The 22,569-nt window shown below is 42.2% G+C and overlaps 1 protein-coding gene across 6 annotated transcripts in view; it reads left to right on the top strand.

Annotated features, from left to right (window-relative positions):
- The window catches only part of ACSL3 (acyl-CoA synthetase long chain family member 3), a 60,840-nt gene that overhangs the window by 22,614 nt on the left and 15,657 nt on the right, over nucleotides 1–22,569 (top strand). For all 6 annotated transcript variants that reach the window (XM_088670840.1, XM_088670836.1, XM_088670837.1 and 3 more), the window contains 8 exons: nucleotides 1,441–1,864; nucleotides 8,172–8,349; nucleotides 16,103–16,212; nucleotides 18,263–18,401; nucleotides 19,010–19,166; nucleotides 20,356–20,479; nucleotides 21,320–21,391; nucleotides 22,224–22,363. In XM_088670840.1, the coding sequence (XP_088526966.1) occupies nucleotides 1,490–1,864; nucleotides 8,172–8,349; nucleotides 16,103–16,212; nucleotides 18,263–18,401; nucleotides 19,010–19,166; nucleotides 20,356–20,479; nucleotides 21,320–21,391; nucleotides 22,224–22,363 (1,295 nt within the window). In that variant the 5' untranslated portion in view covers nucleotides 1,441–1,489. The remainder of the gene's footprint in view (nucleotides 1–1,440; nucleotides 1,865–8,171; nucleotides 8,350–16,102; nucleotides 16,213–18,262; nucleotides 18,402–19,009; nucleotides 19,167–20,355; nucleotides 20,480–21,319; nucleotides 21,392–22,223; nucleotides 22,364–22,569) is intronic.

Consider the following 22,569-nt stretch of genomic DNA (forward strand, 5'->3'; position numbering starts at 1 on the left):
TCTTTTAGGTTTACTGCAAATTTTGTACTATCCTTTTGAACAACATATATTTGACTTTATGAGGTCTTAACATTGTTCACAGGCTTCTTTATGTGGGCTCAATTCAGATGTCCTAAACACATTTTCCAAATCATGGTTCGGAGGCTTGAGAATGTGATGCAGACTCTTCGTTCCTGAAATGCATCTTTCCATCTACGCTTCGTGGTTTATCTAATCATTTTATCATGATCAACCACTTGGCAGCAGTTTGCCTTTCAACTACGGTTTGAAGTAGGTTTGTCAGCCGTCGCTTGGAGGCAAAGGGCTAAACATCATTTGTCAATTGGGCTGCTGTTGTGAACTTTGATTAGATGAACCAGGAACCCTTGGAGGAAAGTGCTAACCTTCATTTGACAATTAGCCACACAATTCTGTGATTTTATGAGTTCGTCGTGAAAAATTTGGTTAAAGAAAACGAGGTGGAAGAGGGACCTGTGTAGAGAGGAGGGGTAGGTAAATGTCTTTCTCAGTTTCCCTACCTCAGAACCCTTTATCTGGAGGTGCTCTGAATCAAACATGGGGGACTCATACATAAAAGATGCTCAAACATTAAACCTCTCCACTTTGGCTTGGCCTTTTAAACTTTGTTATAATTCCATAAATGGAATATGAGTTTTAATAACGAAACCTAAGTCAATGCGGTCAATGTCCATGGAGGCGCAGGTCAATTCTGTGTCCAGGGCAGCTGTCTACCAGCTCCATCTGGTACGCAGGCTGAGACCCTACCTGCCCACGGAGTGTCTCGCCAGAGTGGTGCATGCTCTAGTTATCTCCCGCTTGGACTACTGTAGGGTGCTCTACGTGGGGCTACTTAGAAGGTGACCCGAAAACTACAACTAATCCAGAATGTGGCAGCTAGACTGGTGACTGGGGGCGGCTGCCGAGACCCTATAACACCGGTCCTGAAAGACTTACATTGGCTCCCAGTATGTTTCCGAGCACAATTCAAAGTGTTGGTGTTGATCTTTAAAGCCCTAAATGGCCTCGGCCCAGTATACCTCCACCACCATTGTTCTGCCCGGACACTGAGGTCCAGCGCTGAGGGCCTTCTGGCGGTTCCCTCACTGCAAGAAGCAAAGCTACAGGGAACTAGGCAGAGGGCCTTCTTGGTAGTGGCACCCGCTCTGTGGAACGCCCTCCCATCAGATGTCGAAGAGATAAATAACTACCTTACATTTAGAAGACATCTGAAGGCAGCCCTGTTCAGGGAAGTTTTTAATGTGTGACATTTTAATGTATTTTAAATCTTCGTTGTAAGCCGCCCAGATTGGCTGGGGAACAAATAATAAATTATTTATTTATTTATTTATTTATTTATTATTATTATTATTATTATTATTATTATTATTATTATTATTATTATTATTATGTGATCATAGTTTCCCCCCTTTTCTGTTTCAGGACTTCATTGATCTTTTTGTGATACACTTTGTAAGCTACACAGTAGAGCATGAAATCTTCAAAAATGGATGCTATGAAGCTAAAGCATGATATCAACCCATTGCTTCTTTATTTTATAAACTTCGTAATCTTCCTTTACACAGTTATAACTTTTATTCCATGGTTTTTATTTTCTGGAGCAAGACACGTCATAGCCAAGTCAAAGCAAATGAAAGCTAAACCTGTGAGTTGCAGGCCAGGCAGTGCATACAGATCTGTTAACAGTTTGCATTGCTTAGCATCTGTATTATACCCCGGTTGTGATACACTCGACAAAGCTTTCAAGTATGCTAGGAGTAAATTTAAGGACAGAAAACTCCTGGGAACAAGGGAAGTCTTGAAGGAGGAAGATGAAATCCAGACATCTGGAAAGGTTTTTAAAAAGGTATGCTATGTTTCCGTCTTTTTTAAAACATCCCTTTTTAAAATGGAATGTGAAGCAGGGGTGAGGAACCTGTAACCCTCCACATATTGCTGAACTACATATCCCATCATCCCTGCCTGTTCACCATGCTGGCTGGCACTCATGGGCTTTGGGAAGTCTGCCAACATCAAGAGGGGCCACAGGTTCCCAGCTCCTAGTGTACAATCTTTTATGTTGTAAGGAAGGAGTATAGACAGTGTATGTGCAGTCATGGTATGGAAAGCAGGCTAGCGTATGTTTTTGCGGCAAATTTAAATACAATAGTGCTCTTTGGTAAGTTTGATATTTGACAGAGGGAAGCATGTCTACTGAGTGGACCTTTTTCAGAACAGTTGGCTACAGATGAGTTCTCACAAATCTCCTGGGTCTTGATGGGTAATTTGTATGTTTGCTACCTTTGGGTGGGATAGTGCCACCTCAAACTTTAAGTAATCGAATTCACGGAGGTGGGTACATTTTTATGGCTGATAGTCATCGACTGTTGCTCTAGTTTTTCCAAACTTTGTTGACTTGGACCCTTGCTGGGAGAAGTTCCCAAGCTTAAATGGTGGAGGGGACAAGAAGGAAAGGATGCCCGGGGCAGCAATTGCCTGGAATCTTGGAGGGCCCCCACAGGCCACATAATAGTTTGTGGGAAATAGCACTGTGGGAAATGGCTGGAGTCTTCAGACTTCCTTATGATAGTAGAGAATCAATGATGCATGGCTTAAGTGGGTTTTTAATTTGTTTTCATGAACCCAGAAATCCCATTGCCAAGTTACTGATGGCATCTGCTCCTCCCTTTTTGACAACTGTCCTGAATGCAAAGATCTGTTTGCACAAGTTCTCCATACACTGCAGAGAAAATACTTGTATTTGACAGACCAACACCTCCCAACTCCAAGTCCTGTGACTTTTTCTCTTGGCTCATTTTGGTGAAGGAAAGAATCAGTGTAAGTTGCTCATGCCCCATCTTTTTCTTCTCCAAAACAGTTCCAGGTGCTCTAGTGGGCATTTTGGTGTTGGTAGACACTTCCATGTGCAGGAGTTAAACTCAACATTCTCCATTTAGTTCCAGTGCTTCGAAAATATTGGCCCAGTGCATAGGTAAACCCAGGACATAGCTTGGCTTAGTGCAAGCAAGCAAACTGCCACAGAAAAGAATGGTACAGTTTTGCTCCTCCCTGATTGTTTTGTCGCTGTACTGAACCAGGCCATGGTTTGGCTTAATGTGTAATTCAGACATGGGCTTGTGGGTTAGCTCTTTCCAGACATGCCAAGAGCTGTGACAAAAGGTTGCCCCAAGATTCACAACTTGTGGTTTGTTTGGGAGAGCTAAACTAGGAGACTGGGTTCAAATGACAACGCAAAGCCAAAAACTGGCTTAGCTGCACAGCAAAATGGCCATTACCTGTGCAGGTAATGTGAACGACGACACTGTATGTCCTTTGTAAAAGGGAGGAGTGCTCTTGTGATTTTAAAGTCTGGTTGAGGAATCCCTTCCTAGCATGGAGGTACAGGTTTCTTACAGATCTGTTCAGTAGCTGTCTTTATTTTCTGTCCCAGCAGTCACTTTCCATTCTCCATTTAAAGTCTTCTGTTTCTGGAGAATCACGTAACTGGGATATGGTGTTAAACATAGCTTAAATTATGCCGATAGAGTAGCATTATTAGAATTCAGAAGATGTAGGAGTGCTCATTAATTCCACAGCCATTACTCTATTAAAATTGTTGTTATAACTATTAATAAACAAAACAAAACAAACATTATACACTGAGCCAGTTTTTGACTTTCTTACCATTTTCTTAAAACAAAGGAAAATGTGTTAATGCCTGGCCAGTCCATCTTCAGGGGTCTTTTACCATCCCCATATAGAGAGACTGGGGATTAACCTTGGATGCTACTGCTGAGTTAAGACCCTCCTTCTCACATTCAGCATCCAGTGAAGAAATTAGTCGTATTGCCCTTGTACCACTGCTCTCTTACCGTTTTTTAAATCCTCTTAAGTTTCTTGTTGTTGCACATGGAGGATTTTAATGGGAAGCAAGGGCTGTGTGCTCTTGTTTTTTTTTTATATACCCTTGAATGTAAGATGAGAGGGAAAAAAGATGCCCCTCCTTGCTTGCATTCTCTCTTCCTGCCAGAGGTCTTGAGGCAGGGGATGGATGGGTGATAATTGCGGACAGCCACAAATACCGGCTGCCTAGTGAGTCCAGCTAAAACTTCTGTTCATGAGCAGCGAGGGCTTGTGATTCATAAATGTGCATGACCCTCTTCCTGGTTGGCTTGAAAAGTTACAGAAAACAAGTTGTTATTGCCTGCAAACGGCTTTTGAGCATAGATTAACATCTTAGCTACTTAGTAAGTTTATTTTCTAAGCATAATTAGTGGAATGAATGTTCAGTATGAGGGAGCTTTGGGCCATTCTATTATGCAAGTTATTAAACTACTTGGCAGTTGCAAAATGCAGGGATGGAACTGCTTATTCTCTTATTTTTCTTTTTAAGGAAAAGAGGTGGGGGCAGGGAAGAATGATCTGATTAAAATGTTGAGTTTATCCACTGGTGGGCCACTTTAGAGTTGTGGGAGCATTGTAGTTCTTTGGCCCTGAAGTGCAGCCCAGGACAAGCTTTTCCAGGGCACTTCAGCCCACGTGGCCTTCCTCTAGCAGAATGGTCATCTTACGTTTCCCCACTTTTTATAATAATGTGTCTGGCAAAGCTTTATGAAGAGCTGCCTTCCTTTCTGAGCTTCTGTTTGAACCCCCCCCCTAACTGGACCTGGGAAGTGAGAAGAAAGAGAAGCGAGAGTTCAGTTCTTTACCCCTTTCACTCTAAAGCAGCTTGGATAATGTCAAGGGGGGGACCGCGAACTCCACAGAGCTGACCTCCTCTCCACAATTGTGTGTGTGACACTTTTTGGGGTGGGGAGAACCGATAGAACCTTCCAAGTTGCTCCTGCCCAACCTCCTACGGAGAAGTGAGTCTCATAACTGGAACACTTACTCCTTCAGTAAGCCTCATTCTCCCAGCTCCATGTCCGTGTTAACATGGCGGCTAAAGCAGGGGAAAAAGAGTTGTCAGATTGCATTTGGTACAGCTCACATAAAGTATTTTAAAAGCCATATTGGCTTTTATTGTTTAGCCTGGAGAAGAGAAGATTAAGGGGTGATATGATAGCCATGTCCAAATATATAAAAGGATGTCATATAGAGGAGGGAGAAAGGTTGTTTTCTGCTGCTCCAGAGAAGCGGGCACGGAGCAATGGATTCAAGCTACAAGAAAGAAGATTCCACCTAAACATTAGGAAGAACTTCCTGACAGTAAGAGCTGTTCGGCAGTGGAATTTGCTACCAAGGAGTGTGGTGGAGTCTCCTTCTTTGGAGGTCTTTAAGCAGAAGCTTGACAGGCATATGTCAAGAATGCTTTGATGGTGTTTCCTGCTTGGCAGGGGGTTGGACTGGATGGCCCTTGTGGTCTCTTCCAACTCTATGATTCTATGATTCTATTGAACGTGCTAGACCACTGAAATGGCGAGCGTGGTGTGATGTTAAAAACAGATTGAAATATGCATGCAGATAAGCCATTAGATAATTTTTGTTACTGCTTTTAAGCCTTTTAGCTAAGATCAAGTGTTCTCAGGGCAGTTCACAAATACAAACACAGTAACCAAAAACAAACAAAAACCAAGCTGTAAAATACAACTAAGAACCATAGCCACCAATTCATCTGTGCCAACTCTTAGAAACATGCTGAAAACTTCTTTTCCTCCAGAACTATGCATGCAGTCACCGCCCCCCCCCCATGGTCAATTGATGTATGTTTTTAATTTCTATTGGTTTTAAACTAGTTTTTAACTTCCTATAATTTTAGCATCTGGTTTTATGTTTTACGACAATGTTGTCCTGTGTCCATAATGTTTATGTCAATAAGGCTCTCTGGTGAATAGCAATCAGAACAAGCACACTTTGCTGCTATTCTGTTTTGTTCCATATGATGGCAGTATTGGATATGTTCTAGTTTATTTAAACACAAACAAAAAAAACCGAGTGTAGATTATAACATCCTGTTTATTTTCAAGTGCATAATTGCTGGTGAATTTAACTGCTTGTCTTACTTTTTCCTTCCATTTCTGAAACATAAGAGCTTATGCATAAAAATCTACACAGAAGGCTAGTTTTTGGGGATATTTGCAACAAAATTCTGCATTCCCATCTGAGAATTGTTTATTTCTTTTGAACTGAAAAATAGAATTTTATACATTTGGGAGAAAATTGCAGCGTAATAAACATTTGTACTCTTCCTCTGGGTCCTAAGTGGCACATAAGGTTCATAATTTTTGTCAAAACTCTTGTATGGAATCTTAAGAGGAGGCTTTCCTTTTAATTCAATGTAGGAATGCAAGCTGAAGGGTGCAAGTTGCCATTTGGTGCGTGTTGATTTGAATGCAGGTCTCATTGACGGCAGTGGGGACTTACTCCTAGCAGGTCTTCTTAGGAGCACAATCTTAGTAAACTCATGGCTACGTTGAAATGTACTTTATTTTTGATCACAGCAGACCCGTATTTGTACTTAAGTGTTATAACAAAAAGCACACACTAGAGAGCAGTGTTTATCTTTTTGTCCTCACTTTTGTCGAAAGCTTTTTGCTTGTGCTGTGCAGCACTAGGTATGTAAATAGCCTTCTGTGTGCGAAATTGCATAGATAAGGCACCCCAATCTCTTCCTATTAAAGCTGCTGTCGTGGTGTGAGGCAGGGGGCTGGCGACCACACTCAGTTCCTTAGTGGAGACCAAGAGGAAGGCAGGTCTGGGATCCGGGGCAAACAGGGCCGGCCCTACGGCAAGGCTGGGTGGTGCAGGGCGCCAGGGTGCCGGGCCGCCAGGGGGGGCGCCACGCTGCTGTGCCCACGGCAGCCGTGCTGCGCCCGCCACAGCCGCACCGTGAAACGGGTCGGGGGGCGCCGGAGGGATCTCTGTACCACGGCGCCATATATGCGCAAGACGGCCCTGGGGGCAAACACTGTGCAGCATGGGCCTTTACCCACAGTTGCTGCTCAGTGTAGAAGCTTTAACAGGAAAAAAACTTACCTGCTTTGCTGATCTGGAAACACATAGTCTAGATGTATTTTAGCAGCATTGTCTGGATTTTATGTAATATATTAGTAGCTTCAGTCCTTTTTTCTTTTTTAGAAACACAAACGTAGTCCAAAAGACTGGTATGAAACTGTAAATCAAAGTTGTCATTGGGTTTTGAATTTGAAATGTCTTTCTAATGTTGAACACCCCTCCCTGCTTTCTTCCAGTTCTTTGAAATCCCACCTGATGTTGTGAGTGGCAAGACTGCTTTTGGGAAATTGCCTGTTGCAGTCATAGCCCTTGGTTGGCAGCGCACTTGCGCTAGCCAAGGCAGGAAGTGGGGTCCAGGGGCAAATGCCCCTTTGTGGGTCATCTCTCTGGCTGGTGCAGCAAGGAAGCCAAGGTTGGGCCTGTCGCTATCACGTGGCAGTGGCAGGTCTGCGTAGGATCTTCTGTCATCCCATCCCCACTCCAAAATGCCCTGATGCTGGGGGGTTTCTGGTGGAGATACTACCGCTGGTACATTCCACCTACCCAAATATAAGCCGCTCGCTTAAAATTGGGCTACAGGCTGAAAATTGCTGCAGTTGGTAGAATTGTAACTCCGAGCCAATTTAAGGCTTTGATCTTGCAAGCCCGCAAAAGTTACCATACAATTGCTAAAAGCGCAAATCACAATTCAATTGCTACAATTCCGCAGGCACTCACACCCGCAAATGGCAAATGAACAGCATCAAGCTTGCAAATCGGCAATGAAACATTTTTTTGTTCCATTTAACCGTATGTCTGTATCAGCAGTGATACTGTAAAAGCCCATTTTTGTAAAGTTGCAATTTTAAGCCGCACTTTCACTTTTCACGCTCAGAATTTGGGGAAAAAGTGAGGCTTATATTCAGACCAATACAGTGTTTGGTACAGTATAACAAAATTAACCCATTCACTTTACTAGGGAGAACAGAAACAGTTTCATACTGTTCCTTTTCTTTATTGTATTTTTATTCATACAGCACCACTCTGCACGGTAAGTTTTGGAAAGTAACCTATGCAAAATGTCATGTCTGCGTCTCATGGGCCTGTCAATCTAAATATTGTTAGATAGGAAAGCAAACATGGAGATGAAAGACAAAGGCAAGCAAATACATAGAAATGCAGTTATTCATGCTTAGGCTTGTTTGTGATTTTTTTTAAAAAGTCTCTTTTTATTTATTAAGGTTATCCTTGGAAAATACATTTGGCTCTCGTACGATGATGTTTTCAGTAAAGCGAAAAAATTTGGAGATGGATTAACTGTGTTGGGCCTTCAACCAAAGACAAACATTGCCATCTTCTGTGAAACTCGAGCAGAGTGGATGATCGCTGCCCAAGCTTGCTTCATGAACAACTTCCAACGTAAGCATTTTTAAAATGGCAATATCAGGGTTTTTTTGTGCTTTTGGATACGCTGAGGTTTTCCTAACACTTTTAATGACTTGTGCAGGCCAGCTACTATTGTCCCTAAATTAGTGTGATTAAGTTTTGTTTTGAAGATTCTTCCTCTGTCTCCTCCTAGGACATGGGTTGCCATCTCCATGGAATTGCAAAGATACCACTTCCCAGGATGAGCCAGTGGTTAACCTTCTGGCTTTTGGAAGGGTGGGAATTTCCCTTTCTCACACAGCCTTTCTTGGGTTTGGTTTCCTCCAAGCACGTGTGGCAGTTTTGGAGGGCAGGCAGTTTTCTTCCAAGCATCACACTTCTTTCCAGCATGGAAAACCATCGTTACAAGTCCAATTCCAGTTCATTTGTGCAAGAGCAGTGCTTCATCAGTGCTAAAGCATTAGGAAGAACTTTGTGACAGTAAGAGCTGTTTGACAGTGGAGTGGACTACCTTGGAAGGTAGTGGACTTTCCGTCATTGGAGGTTTCTAAGCAGAGGTTGGATGCTCATCTGTCAGGGATTCTTCAGTTATAATTCCTGCATTTCAGGGGGTTGGAGTGAATGGCCTTTTGGGTTGCTTCCAGCTCTACAATTCTGTGATTCTAAAGGACACCAATAAAGGCATCTTCCTTGGTAAGAGGCAGAGAACAATGTCTGTAGAAGACTGAACAATTCTTTCCATTTTTTATATATCTGTATTGTATGTTCTCACCAAAAAGTTAACGGGAGCAATTAAAAGACCCTTTCATGGTAAAAGCAGCAAACATACATGAATGAAATTTGTTTCATTCAGAGAGCAGTTTTGCAGAATGTTAAATTACAACTCAAAAAAGAAATCACTTAAAGCCCTGGTAGAAAAAGGAACTAAGACTGGTATAATAGGCCATTGTAAGCGATTGCAAAAAGCACTTTGAAGATTTGGTAATTCTTCCTTGGCAGATTATTATATATAGCTTCTCTATAGCTGTGGGAGTAGCTTGTTACAGCTTTTCTTTTAACGGAAGCTTTGCCGCTTCTGTCTCCCCTCATAGTTTTTGCTCTAATTACTGCAGTATATCCCGAGGAAAATAGAACTGACACCCATTTAAAAGGAAAGCATCTCATTGAATGCAAGTTGGACATCTAACATGTATCTCTGCAAAATCTCCACAAGCTTTGCATGTAATACTTTTGCTACTTTCTGGAGCTAAGCCAATGGTAGGAAGTGGCTGCTGACAGGAGGGCTGCCTGCTATCGTTTCTAAACCAGGATTCAATGACATCATGCCCTCCTGATGGTAAACTGTGACTCCTGTCACTCCCAATTATTGGCTGTGCTGGTTGCAGCTGATGACAGTTGTAGTCCAAAATTCTGGAAAGTAGCAGTATCATGGCTACTTCTGTTCTAGATGATGGAATAAAAGAAAAGCTGGCACAGCTTCCATTATTGTACAGGCTTCCTCCTCCTCCTCCTCCTCCTCCTCCTCCTCCTCCTCCTCCTCCTCCTCCTCCTCCTCCTCCTCCTCCTTAACACCCTATACCCACAGTTCTCAGGATGGTTCACAGGATAAAATCACAATATAAAATCACAAAATATACTTAATCAAAATAAAGACAAGAGCAACCCAATGGTAGGGAGATGGTAAGCTTAGAGGAAGTTCAAGTTTGACATTCCCGTCTTCCATTTTTTGTTGTTCTTTTCCAAATGGTCCCCCCCCCTTTTTTTTGCTGTGGGGACTCATTATGGCTCTTTATTTTTAGGTTTTTTTTAAAAAAGTAGTTTATAAAACCTTTGCCTTTCCCTGTTCCTCAGCGAATGAATGTTTTCCCCTCTGAGCTCTGTTTCTCTAAGCACTCAGCAGCTTAGTTCACTACTAGATTGAGTGATGATCTTTGCTGCTTCTTCCCCCCCCCCATTAATCTCACATCTTTATTGCGTAGCCGAGGGCTATCACCAAATCATACAATACTACAATAAAATAGTACACCGCTCATAAAAAATTGCAGTATCCGGTATCTTTTACAACAATAAAAACTTCAACACTCTTAACCATAAAGATTTCCTAGGAAAAAAGGATTTTACTCACTCCCAGTCATATTCTGCATTTAGTTTCAGAGCCAACAGTTCTCTGCTATCTGTGACTTGCTTCATCCACCTTTACTATTAAATCATTCTGGCAATCAAGCATATGGGATTTCCCTAGAATCACAGAGAGTGGAGTTGGAAGGAACCCTGAGTGTCAGCTAGTCCAACCCCCCCCCTGCAGTTAGGAATCTCAATTATTTTAATAGACAGAATCGCAACTAGAAAACTAGCTGAGTCAAATATGATCTGATGACTACTAGCTGACTTGGCTGCTTCTGCTCTGCATCTTCCTTCCCTCCATGTTCATCTCTGTGGTTCCATGGTAAGTTCCTCCTCCATCACCGCCTTGTTCACCAGTAGGTCCTATGCCTTTACCTGGCCATGCCTCTCATAGTTCTGTAGGGAGTGTTTAGTTCCCCCCTCCAGCAATCTGTGGAGCACATGGGGCATGCACAATATACTCAGACCTCTTGGAATATGTTTATGAAAGTAATGAAAATGCTCCTATAATCCATTTTATAGCTGCTTGTAACCCTGTAATACTGTACACAAATACATAATGCATTTCCAGTGCATTCTCTCTCCCCCCTGTCAAACACTCATTAATTCAAAACAACAACTATCCACATCACATTTGCATATCCTTATTGTGAATCAAGAGAGACTTAAGTAATATCTACTTTGGTTCTATGGCGTGTGCAAAGTATGGTTTGCCTTGGTTTGGGTGAAATAGTAAATTATTGTTTGCTGACACCTTGGAGCGAAGAGAGGTAATCAGAATTGTGGTGTGGTAATAAAGCTCATTGTCACAAATCCATCGTTCATAATTTGGCATGACATCTGAACTCAGCTCAGTACTTACCTGCAGGGGGCATTGTGGAAAACACTGCTGCAAAGAGATAAATTACACTGGAAGGCAGCATTATGGATAATTAACCCCCCCCTGCTGTTTGTCTTAAAATAAATAAATAAGGAGAGTTATTAAAGGGCTTGCCAATCAGAAGGTCGGCGATTCGAATCCCCGCAACGGGGTGAGCTCCCGTTGTTCGGTCCCAGCTCTTGCCCACCTAGCAGTTCGAAAGCATGTCAAGTGCAAGCTGTTAAATAGGTACTGCTCCGGCGGGAAGGTAAACGGCGTTTCTGTGCACTGTTCTGGTTCGCCAGAAGTGGCTTAGTCATGCTAGCCACATGACCCGGAAGCTGTCTGCGGACAAACGCCGGCTCCCTCAGCCTATAGAGCGAGATGAGCGCCGCAACCCCTGAGTCATCTGCGACTGGACCTAATGGTCAGGGGTACCTTTACATTTACCTTTACCCCCCCCCTGCTGTTTGTCTTTAAAAAATGAGAGTTATTAAAGTACCCAAAAGCTGGATAGATAGATAGATAGATAGATAGATAGATAGATAGATAGATAGATAGATAAAAAACACCATCAGAAATACTGCAATTCTGTGGCAAGTTCCACTTAGACCTTTATAAAACTTTTAACTTTCAAAAGGGTTGGTTTAAAGCAATGTGACAATGTTGGGAAATGCTGAAATGTGTGGAATCAAGAAATTTGCATTTGAAAGGGGGTGGGTAGGAAAGGAGATGGTGGGGATTTAAGTGGATGTTTCAAGTTTCTGAGACGTGCTTCAGCTCACAGCGTGACACAGCATTTGGTGATGTCAAATGAATGAACTTGGCTGACTTACTTGCTGGCAGATGGTAATATTGTCATATGCTTTTCACGTAGTCGTTTCTGAAACTTCAGTTGCAGGCAGTGAAACGCAACAAATTAAATTTTGTTTAATTTTTCAAGGAAATATGTTTGCTAATCTAGATTTGGCCAAGTACTGCTCTTCCTGAATAGGCCTGATCTAACTGTGCTTATTTTTTTAAATCTTCATTCTTCTGTGGCACATGTCCCCTCCATCGACTAACTGCATTTTAAACTTTATTGTTATTTTAAAGGATTTTTCTGCCTGATTGTTATGGTAACTTGTGTGCATATTTAGCCAAAACTGCCCTGATTTTCGTTCTTGATAATATTTTATTCTTTGGAGATAAGTGAATGAACATTGTCCAAGGTCCAATGAGACAAACAGTACAGCATGTCCCTTATATTAGCCCCCCCACCCATCTCCTGTCCAGAATTAATTTCTTTTAAGTGTAAGTATTTGAAAATAGCTCCCTAATAAGAATTGTCTTTGACAGCTTTTTCTGCTTTGTTGTTGTTTAGTCGTTTAGTCGTGTCCGACGCTTTCTGACCCCATGGACCAGAGCATGCCAGGCACTCCTGTCTTCCACTGCCTCCCGCAGTTTGGTCAAACTCATGTTTGTAGCTTCGAGAACACTGTCCAACCATCTCGTCCTCTGTCGTCCCCTTCTCCTTGTGCCCTCCATCTTTCCCAGCATCAGGGTCTTTTCCAGGGAGTCTTCTCTTCTCATGAGGTAGCCAAAGTATTGGGGCCTCAGCTTCAGGATCTGTCCTTCCAGTGAGCACTCAGGGCTGATTTCCTTTGTCATTGCTAGAAAGTAACAAATCTACACCTGGCAGCTTTTACTTTACAGTTTGTAACACCATAATTTTTAATCAGATTTTATGTGTGCATGAAGAAGTGCTATACACAGTGTTAAGTGGCAACTCAGCGGATCAGACTGCACGATAATAACTTGCAGCTGCTATGGCTCACTTTATCTCTTTCTCCATGACATCAGTGCAGCATTTTGTAAACTGGACAAGCTTCTTGATTTCATTAACTGCCTAATTGTTTTTCACTTCGTTCATCTCCCCCCCCCCCCAGTTTTTAGGTGAATAATATCAATTGTTTTTTGAGAGATTATACTCTCTCTTTCTCGGCTTGCTGAGAGCCTGCTAGGGAAATCTTGTGTTTATATAACGAGGGTCATTGGACTGAGCACAGAGAGCACATGGGAACTAATAAAGGCAATCTTTTGTACTTTGCTCCCACCAAATTAAAGAAAACAATGTACATGTGTACTTGCTTTGAAACAGTTTGGAATTGTGTTCCTTGTTAAATACCCTCACGGCAACCATTCAGATTTTTGAATCAAGGAAAATGGTTTGTGTTGTAACCAGTGACTCCAAAGAACTACATTGCAACTAATAGCTGAATTGTATGCCTAAGCCTGTCAATTTCAGGATCTTGTATCTGAGTATAAGGCTGCAATTCTACAGCACACTTGCCTGATGAAATGTCCTGTTGAACTTTTTAGGATTACACTACATGGTATTGATTTATCAACATACAAGGCTGTTTTTCAGGTGCAACTGCACACTTCAAAATCTACAAGCAAGCAACAGCATTTTTTTCACAACAAATATGTGTGGATATCTTTTTAAAAGCACTTTACAATCCCATATTGTGTAGGTTAATTGCTGTTTATGTGTATAGTCATCTTAAACATGTTCGCTGAGATGTATGAGCTGATGTCCATGTTATAGCTTTAAGCTATACATGTTATAGCTTTAAGCTGAGACTACTGGAAACCGTTTTGTTGTGTTAACATACTTCTGCCAAGCCCAGGCTTTCATTCTGACACTGAGAAGTCCCAGGCTACTGTTGTGGCTTCTGGGAAGTGGCTGACACTTGACACAGAAACTCTCCATGCATAGGACCAGAATGATGAGATGGCTGGCATTACATAGCAAAGCTATGGTTGGGGTCAGAAAAATGGCAGAGGCTGCTTTTTAAAGCACTTTGCACAATAATCAGGATGTGTCCGTTATAGCAGAACTTGCTTTCAAGTGAGCAGTGCAGATGCACAGCTCTGATGTCCATAAAGCAAACCCATTTATATTTGTAGAATTCCTGAATTGATCCAGATCTTTGTGCAGTTGTGCACAGCAGTGAGTTGCATACAGACTGCTGTGTATAAGGTCCTTTCCTGCTAAAGTAATAAAGCCACCATCTGTTTTCTCAGTGCTGAGGAGACTAGCTGAAACCAAAGTCCCCAAGCAGGTGATCAGAGTGCCACATTCCTGCAAATATTAGATACTCCTTCTGCCACTGCAAAACCAAATTTTGCTACATCATAAGAACTTAAATATAATTGTGGCCAATGTTCTTTGCTTTTCAAGTTTGTTTGGAGAATACCGCATTTTTCAGTCTATAAGGAGAGGTATAAGATGTATAAGACGCCCCCTATTTTGGGGGACTCTGATTTAAGAAAATGGTGGGAGATGTACCCGTGTATAAGATGCCCCCAATTTTTGTATACCCGTGTATAAGATGCCCGTGTATAAGATGCCCCCCCAAAAACATTGTCTTATACACGGAAAAATATGGCAATTGTATGCCCAAAGCAACCATAGCTGCCAAGTCTCCCGTTTTCCCCGGGAAACCCCCAGGTTCCAGCTGTCCCCAGCCAAAAAAACGGATTTTTCCCGGTTTATTCTGGCGCGGCGGCCATTTTGGAACTGGGCGGAGCATGCTCAGAAGCGACTTTTGATGCTGCTCTGCCCAGTTCCAAAATGGCCGCCACACTACTTCCGGTATGCTACTTCCGGTCCGGTCCCTTATTTTTCAGAGAGGAACTTGGCAGGTATGAAAGCAACTCTTAAAGCAGGAGTCGGCAAACAAACATTTTTAGCCGCAGGCCAGTCCACTGTCCCTCAGACCTTGTGGTGGGCTGGAGCAGCAGCACCCTTGGCGGGGGGAGCTGGAAGAAGAGGTGAGGGGGGCAAGTAGTCCTCCTCCCCAGCCCCAGCCGCAGCCTCTGTGCTTACCTTCCCAGGGGCTGCTGCCGCTTCCGCTTCTCATGGGTAGGCAGAGCGAGCTCATCTGCTCCACTCTCTAGCCCACAGGAGCACCAGGGCGGCGGTGGAGGGAAGATTAGTGGCATGAAAGGGCTGGCTCTGGACTGCTTAAAATGGGCTGCTTAAAATGGCGCTCAGGCAGCTCAGCCCAGCCCCCTTCCTCCTCTAGGCAGGGCGGGGAGAAGCCAGGAGGAGAGAGAGAGGAGGCGCCGCCGTGGAGTGTGTGAGGAAGAGGGGGGGGGGAATGGCACAGCCCGAATGAACAGAATCCCCACGCCGATCCACGGACAGTCTGCGGGCCGGATCCTGAAGGCAACTGGACCTGATCTGGCCTGTAGGCCTTAGTTTTCTGACCCTTGTCTTAAAGTAATTACATTAAAATATTACTTCACTGGGATAACTCAGTCGGTAGAACGTGAGAGCCTTAATCTCAGGGTCGTGGGTTCGAGCCCCACATTGGGCAAAAGGTTCCTGCATTGCAGGGGGTTGGACTCGTGGTCCCTTCCAACTCTACAGTTCTATGATCCTATGATAATATGGGAGGGAAGTATCTAAGGTGGAAGTCCTTTCTGTGCTCTGCTCACTCATACTGTGTTGAGAGTGTGGTGTAGAACTCAAATTTCACATTAGCTCTTGTGTAAAGAAAAGAAGAGGGATCCTGCTAATGTGGCTTTGGAAAATAAGACTGCAATTCTTCAGAGTACAAATATGCATAGTGAGACCAAAGTACATTTGCATTTTATGTTTCTCAAAGTTTGAAATCTTGGAATTTGAAGCAGCAGTGTACGGAGACGTTTTCAGCATGCAGTGTATCTTTTGTATCCTGGACATTTATAGTATATGTTTCTAATAATAATAATTAATAATAATAGAAAATTCATTATTCATTTCCTCCCCAGTTGTTACACTTTATGCCACTCTAGGAGGCCCTGCAATAGTACATGGGTTAAATGAAACTGCAGTGACAACCATTATTACCAGCAGAGAATTGATGCAAACAAAACTGAAGGTAAGGATTTGGATGCATGTATACAAATGTGGTTTTTGTTTGTTTGTTTGGTTCGGTAGAGGAAAATGTGATATACATATAGTGCAGGTTTTTTCCTCTCTTGCTCTACAGGTTTATGTAATAGAAAATTACGGAAGTGTAAATGATTTGGATGCACCTATAGTTTACGTTAAAAAAGGACTGTGCGCCCCCCCCCCCAAAGTGGTGATTAACTTAATACTAGATAGTCCTCTGACACCGACACACATTCCAGGGAATGTGGGCAATTTTTCATTTTTGCAAAGTGTCATGTATATGGACGGTGTGCTATGTATAAATGTTTCATTTCTTGGTATTGTATTAGTAGTAGTAGTAGTAGTTATATATATTTATATCCCACCTTTCCCCCTGCTGGAGCTCAAGACAACTTGCAGTTAAAAACAAGAATCTCAAAAAACATTTGGGGGGGGGGTCATAGAAAAAACAATTAAACTATATTCATATATAAAATATGTATAAAACAAAAAAAATCACAATAAAAACAGTGCAGCAACAGCCCATTCATTGGAAGCTGTCAATTTCCCAAAAAGCCTGTTGGAAGAAGTTATTCACCTGCCAGTGGAACAACAGTAAGGAAGGAGCCAGTCTAGCTTCTCCAGGGAGGGAATTCCAGAGTCTGGGAACAACCACCAAGAAGGCCTTTCCCTGTTTCCCCACCAAGTGTGCCTGCGACTGTGGCAGGACCAAGAGAAGAGCCTCTCCTGAAGATCTCAAAACCCAGGCAGGTTCATATGAGGGAGTACGGTATTGGACCTAAGCCTTTGTAGGTCATAACCAGCACTTTAGAACGCACCCATGTTTAGTGAAAACTCTCAAATACGTTTCAGCATATGGACTAGCACCGCCCTCTGGATAGACTTTGCTTGGACCCTTGGATGTTGTCACCCTTTGGGGACTGCAGTGGTATTGCAGTTAGTAGGGCTATTCTGCCCCATGGCTTCTATTTGTGGCCTCTTGGCCCTGGATCATGTACCAATCTGCCCTGCTGGGAACCTCCCACCCTGTCCTGGATCTGTCCCCGAAGCAAGTCAGGAGGTGCTGCTCTGGTGGAGGGTGGGGTTTGTGTTCTTCTGAATTTGTAATCTAGCTGCCACGGTTTGATCTTACATTATAAAAAGTTGTGTACATCAGTTAGCCATTAATACAGCCTAAACACTTTTTTTTGGGGGGGGGGGTGGAGCCTGCAAACTTGTCAAGACGTGACAGGATGGGTTGCTCTCCATTTGCTTCTAATTGAACGAAGCATGGAAGCAAGATCTGAAGTTTCTTTCCATAAAAGGGTTTGTTAAATATCGTTGGCTTCATAGGCCAACATCTTGACTCACAGTGTAACCATAAAAGCACTTTGGGGACCATATGTCCCCAGTGTAATCTATATTATAATTCACTAAAAGTATTTGTAGCAGCAGAGCCAGGGAACCAAAAGATAAGATGGCTAGAGGAAGGAGTGGGAAGGAGGAGGAGGAGGAGGAGGAGGAGGAGGAGGAGGAGGAGGAGGATATATAGAGAAGATGGCATTCTGAGGGAAAAGGACAAGCGAAATGGGCAGCTGAGAAAGGCCATGCCTTTTAAGTTCATCATTAGAACTTTTATTCACACTGTTTTTAGTGTCAGAAGATTTAGTGTTATAAATTACATTGATACTGTTTATTCTAAACATATTGAAATATCACAACTGGCTGGTTGTGGTAGTAAATAGTAATTGATCAACCTGCCCTCTTTTTACCTACCCTTCACCATAAGGTTCCAGGACTAGTTAAAATGTGAAAATTTAATCTTAAAATTGGTTAAAACAATTTGCAACCAAAAGGATAGGGTTAAAACAAGTTACGACTGAAAGAATATACCTTAAAAATATATTAACACTGTTAGCAGCTTAGATGACATCAAATTTTTTGAATGTGCTCTATTTACAGCAGGTTGAACTATTGAAGTATAGAACTGCAAATGTAGGGCATTATTATTATTAAGATGGAAGCAATTAAATTGTGTGTCCCATCTTTTTCTGCAGAGTATTGCTTCTCAGATTCCTCTGATGCGCCATATTATTACTGTGGATGGCACACCAACAACATGGTCGGAATTCCCCAAAGGGGTAATCGTTCACACTATGTCATCTGTTCAAGCTATGGGAGAGAAAACAGAAAACTGTACGTATACTTTTTTCTTTTTACTAATGGTAGTATTTTCTGGAAAAAAAGTGAAGGAAATCTAAGACCTGATAATGCTAAATGTGGTTTATATCTTGCCAGCTATATTCTGCCCAGGGTATGTGGTGGATGGGTGTTGTGTCGATACCTATTATTTTTAGCGTATGTTTGTTTAATCAGGATACAGAGTTTGCGTAGCAGCATTTTATTTTATTTTTTAGAAAATAATTTATAAGGAATACCTGATATCAGGCAAACCCACCAGTGGAAAGATGCATCCTGGTTGCTAGTAAAACATGAAGGGCAAACGAAGATTCCAGGGACTACTAGAAAATAAGATTGAAGCAGGAAAAGTGTATGGTAGGGTAGCGGGAAACAGCAGAACTTTAGGACTCCTAGGGTTCCTGTTCCCTAGTGTCCAGAGAAACCACTTATCAGTCAGAGCTCGGACTTCACTCATTGGCTCAAAATGGTGACATCTAAAAATGTAGAACACATTAAGGTTTACAACAAGAGTAACTCAGTAGTCAGTATTTTAGATTTTCATAATCTTTCAATTTTTCTTTCTTTCAAATTGTTTTCATGCTTGCTTCTCCTTTTTGTTTAAGTTGCAGCCAACAAGCAGAAGCTGAGACCGTTGCCATCGGACATTGCAGTAATAATGTATACCAGTGGTTCTACAGGTGTACCAAAAGGCGTTATGATCTCACATTGTAATCTTATTTCTGCCATAACTGGGATGGCTGAAAGGATTCCTAATCTTGGGTATGTAACACATGTAATCCTAAATGACGGTTTTATCTCTTTACCACTAAAATTATTGAAATGAACACATTAGTGCAGGCACCCCCAAACTCCGGCCCTCCAGATGTTTTGGACTACAATTCCCATCTTCCCCGACCACTGAACCTGTTAGCTAGGGATCATGGGAGTTGTAGGCCAAAACATCTGGAGGGCTGCAGTTTGGGGGTGCCTGCATTAGTGTATATGTTGTTAACGTCCTTAGAGAAATATAGTACAATGCTAGCTTTACTTAAACTTCTCTTGCACAAAAAGAACCCCTACTGTAAGAACTCTTTATGCTCACCTAAAATGTTGGAATATATGTGGTGAGATTGTTCTGATTTATGTTCTTTAGTATTGGATATTCAGAAAAGAGAAGTTCTGTGGCTGTTTTGCAAGTCTGGCAAGAGTACCATTTTTGGTACAAATAGATTGTCAGGAATGATAAATCACAAAAAACAGACCTTTTTTGCACTAGTGTGATTGTATGCAAAGATGAACGTGTTTATTGAAACCTCAGAGCTATTTGGAACAAGGGCTTTCCTGTAGCTTTATTTAACCTATGATAGTTGAAGCTTACACTGCAGAGATGGGGAACACCTCACCCATCCATGGGTAAATGGGTGGGGGCGTCTATTTGTCAGTACCTGAAATTGCAGTAACATCAAGTGACCTGTTTTTGAAATGAAACCACGCCAGGAAAAATTCACAACACCAGTGCCTGCAACCGCCCTTTTGGCTTAGCCCTGTATTTTCCTTCCCCGACAACTGATGTCCTATGACTTGGGGCTAGGGCAGGTGAGTGTGTGACTTGGCCAAAACTGCCTCACAGGCCAAATGGGGAGACCTTGTGGAACAGAGCCCCCCCCCAATGGTGTTGCATTTTCTGTTGATACTGAACTAATTAATTATAGTGGTGAAATGTTCTTATTGATTTAAGGGGGGGGGAAGGGTAGTCTTACTTCTGGTAAATCGTGCTGCCAGAGTGGTTAACCACATACATGAGGAGAACGTATAGTTTGGTCTGCTCTTGTTTAAATATGACAATATGCCAGCATTGCAAAGTTGTTGTGCCAGGATGCTCTTTAGATGCTGCTGCTGCAGCCTCAAGCAGTGGGTTGACACAACTTGGCACAGAGTTTACCGTAACCTCTCTCTCTTATTCCCCTAGAGAGAAAGATACCTACATTGGATACTTGCCACTTGCTCATGTTTTGGAGTTAAGTGCTGAACTTGTTTGCTTGACTCACGGATGCCGTATTGGCTACTCATCACCTCAAACATTAAGTGATCAGGTAAGGTTCTCCCACTTCCAAACAAATCAGACCATAGCACGGTTTTTAAAAGCACGCTTTTCTGCTACACAAATTCCCCATCTGACACCCCACATTAAAAGGGGAAAAAGCTGAACAAGCACACAGTCTGCTTTGCTTAGACCTTGCATCAATGGTGGCTTCTTCACAGGAGTCAGTAGTTCGCATCTACTATGCAGCAATGATTCATTTATGAATCTGCCTCAGTTCAGCGGAGAAAAAAAAAAGCACTTTTAAGTGTAGTTACAAGGAAGGGTTGCCTGCCCAAAGATGAAGGTAAATAAGTGGTGTTTCTGTCCTAAAAGAAGGTTCTTTGCATGGTTAGGGCAATTTGTTTTAAGCATGGAAACTGAGTGCATTTTACCCGGTTTTTAAACCAGGAAGGGCAGGGTATAAATAAATATATATTACAGTATTAATTATTATAATAATTTGTGTACATTCTGCCCTGATACTGCCTGGCATGTAAGTGCATAACGTGACTAATCCCCCCCCCCAAAAAAACTCTGCATCATCCAATTTCCAACTGTACACACAACATTTTGAGTCCAACTACCCATTGAAAACAATCTTGGATCATAGTATCAAATTACACATTTTTAAACTTTTCTAAAATATATGTGAAATTAAGTATTTGTCTTCTTAAAAGGGTATCTGTTTCAATATCTCTGACGAAAATATGTCTTAGATGCTTTCTGACTCAGCGCTATGGTGAAACATGATTTTTTTCCAGTGTGTGCATCTTTTACACCGAGCAAACAAGAGGATTTTTGATGAAGACTAACTTAAGGTTACATATTGCTTTCTTCACTTCTCTTTTAGTCCTCTAAAATAAAGAAAGGAAGTAAAGGTGATGTTTCTGCACTGAAGCCAACTCTGATGGCAGCTGTGCCGGTAAGTTGTGCATTTGAAGCCTGCCTTTTTCAAGAGTCACATACAATGAGATGATGATTTGAAGGTAGTTTAGTACCGTAGGAATTTCTGTACTGCCCGCTTAAGCGGTTCCCATGTAATGCTTCATTCCACTATGGGACTGTGCATGGGGATAATATGTAGGATCCCATGGCAGGTCTTTTGTTGCTTCACTAAATGCCTCCTGCTTCTGGAACTTCCCTGAAATATCCACATAGTTTGAGGAATTCATGTTTTCAATAAACAACAATGATAAAACTAATCCTGCCAATTTATATTATTAATAAGTTGCTTAAAACAGTGTATTAATATTTACTGTGACATGTATCCTGACAATCACAAGTGGAATAAAGCTCATTTTCCTCTTCTCTCCTCATCAGTGCAGCCCCCCCCAATTTATTTATTTATTATTTATTACTGTTTGAAAGCCCTTCCCCAAACAGTCCTACACTGCTCTTTAAAACCTCTGTGCTGCTCCTCAGACCTCTGATGATTGGAGACTTCAGGAGCAGTGCAGAACAGTTAGGAAAAGGGCTTTCAAACAGTCCTTTGTAAACAACACGGCACTGCTCCTTATGGCCCTGTTTTAGGAGGTTTCAGGAGCTACATGGGGATGTTTGCAAAGGGCTTTCAAGCAGCCCTACTCTGCTCTTTGAACTTCTGAAAACCAAAGCCCACCTGTCAAATTTGGCCTGCCCCCCTCTAATGCTCTCTAATACTAATGCCCTCAGAGACCTGTGCAGTAAATCTATTTTTAAAATTTATTGCCCGTGGTTGGCTTGCTTTGATACGCCTAAATTATTTCTGTAACTAGGAAATCATGGATCGAATCTACAAAAATGTCATGAATCGAGTTAACGAAATGTCCAGTTTCCAACGCAATCTGTTTATATTGGCTTATAATTACAAGATGGAACAGATTTCAAAAGGCTACACTACTCCATTGTGTGACAGGTAGGTAACTGACGGAGTGGTGTGCGTGTTTTTCCCCTTAAGGGGTGAAGATTTTCCTCGGGGAGATGGACAGATGAAGAGCGGCCTGCATGGCTGAATCTGTCATGGAATCAGGACACTTTTGCTGGCTATTAGAAGATAGGGCTAGGTAGCAATACACAAATCTGGTAGTCTGGATGAATTGAGCCTGGAAATAAATTGAAGAG

The sequence above is a fragment of the Zootoca vivipara genome, chromosome 5 (assembly GCF_965207765.1).
Source record: "Zootoca vivipara chromosome 5, rZooViv2.hap1.1, whole genome shotgun sequence".
In the NCBI taxonomy this organism is placed as follows: Eukaryota; Metazoa; Chordata; class Lepidosauria; order Squamata; family Lacertidae; genus Zootoca; species Zootoca vivipara.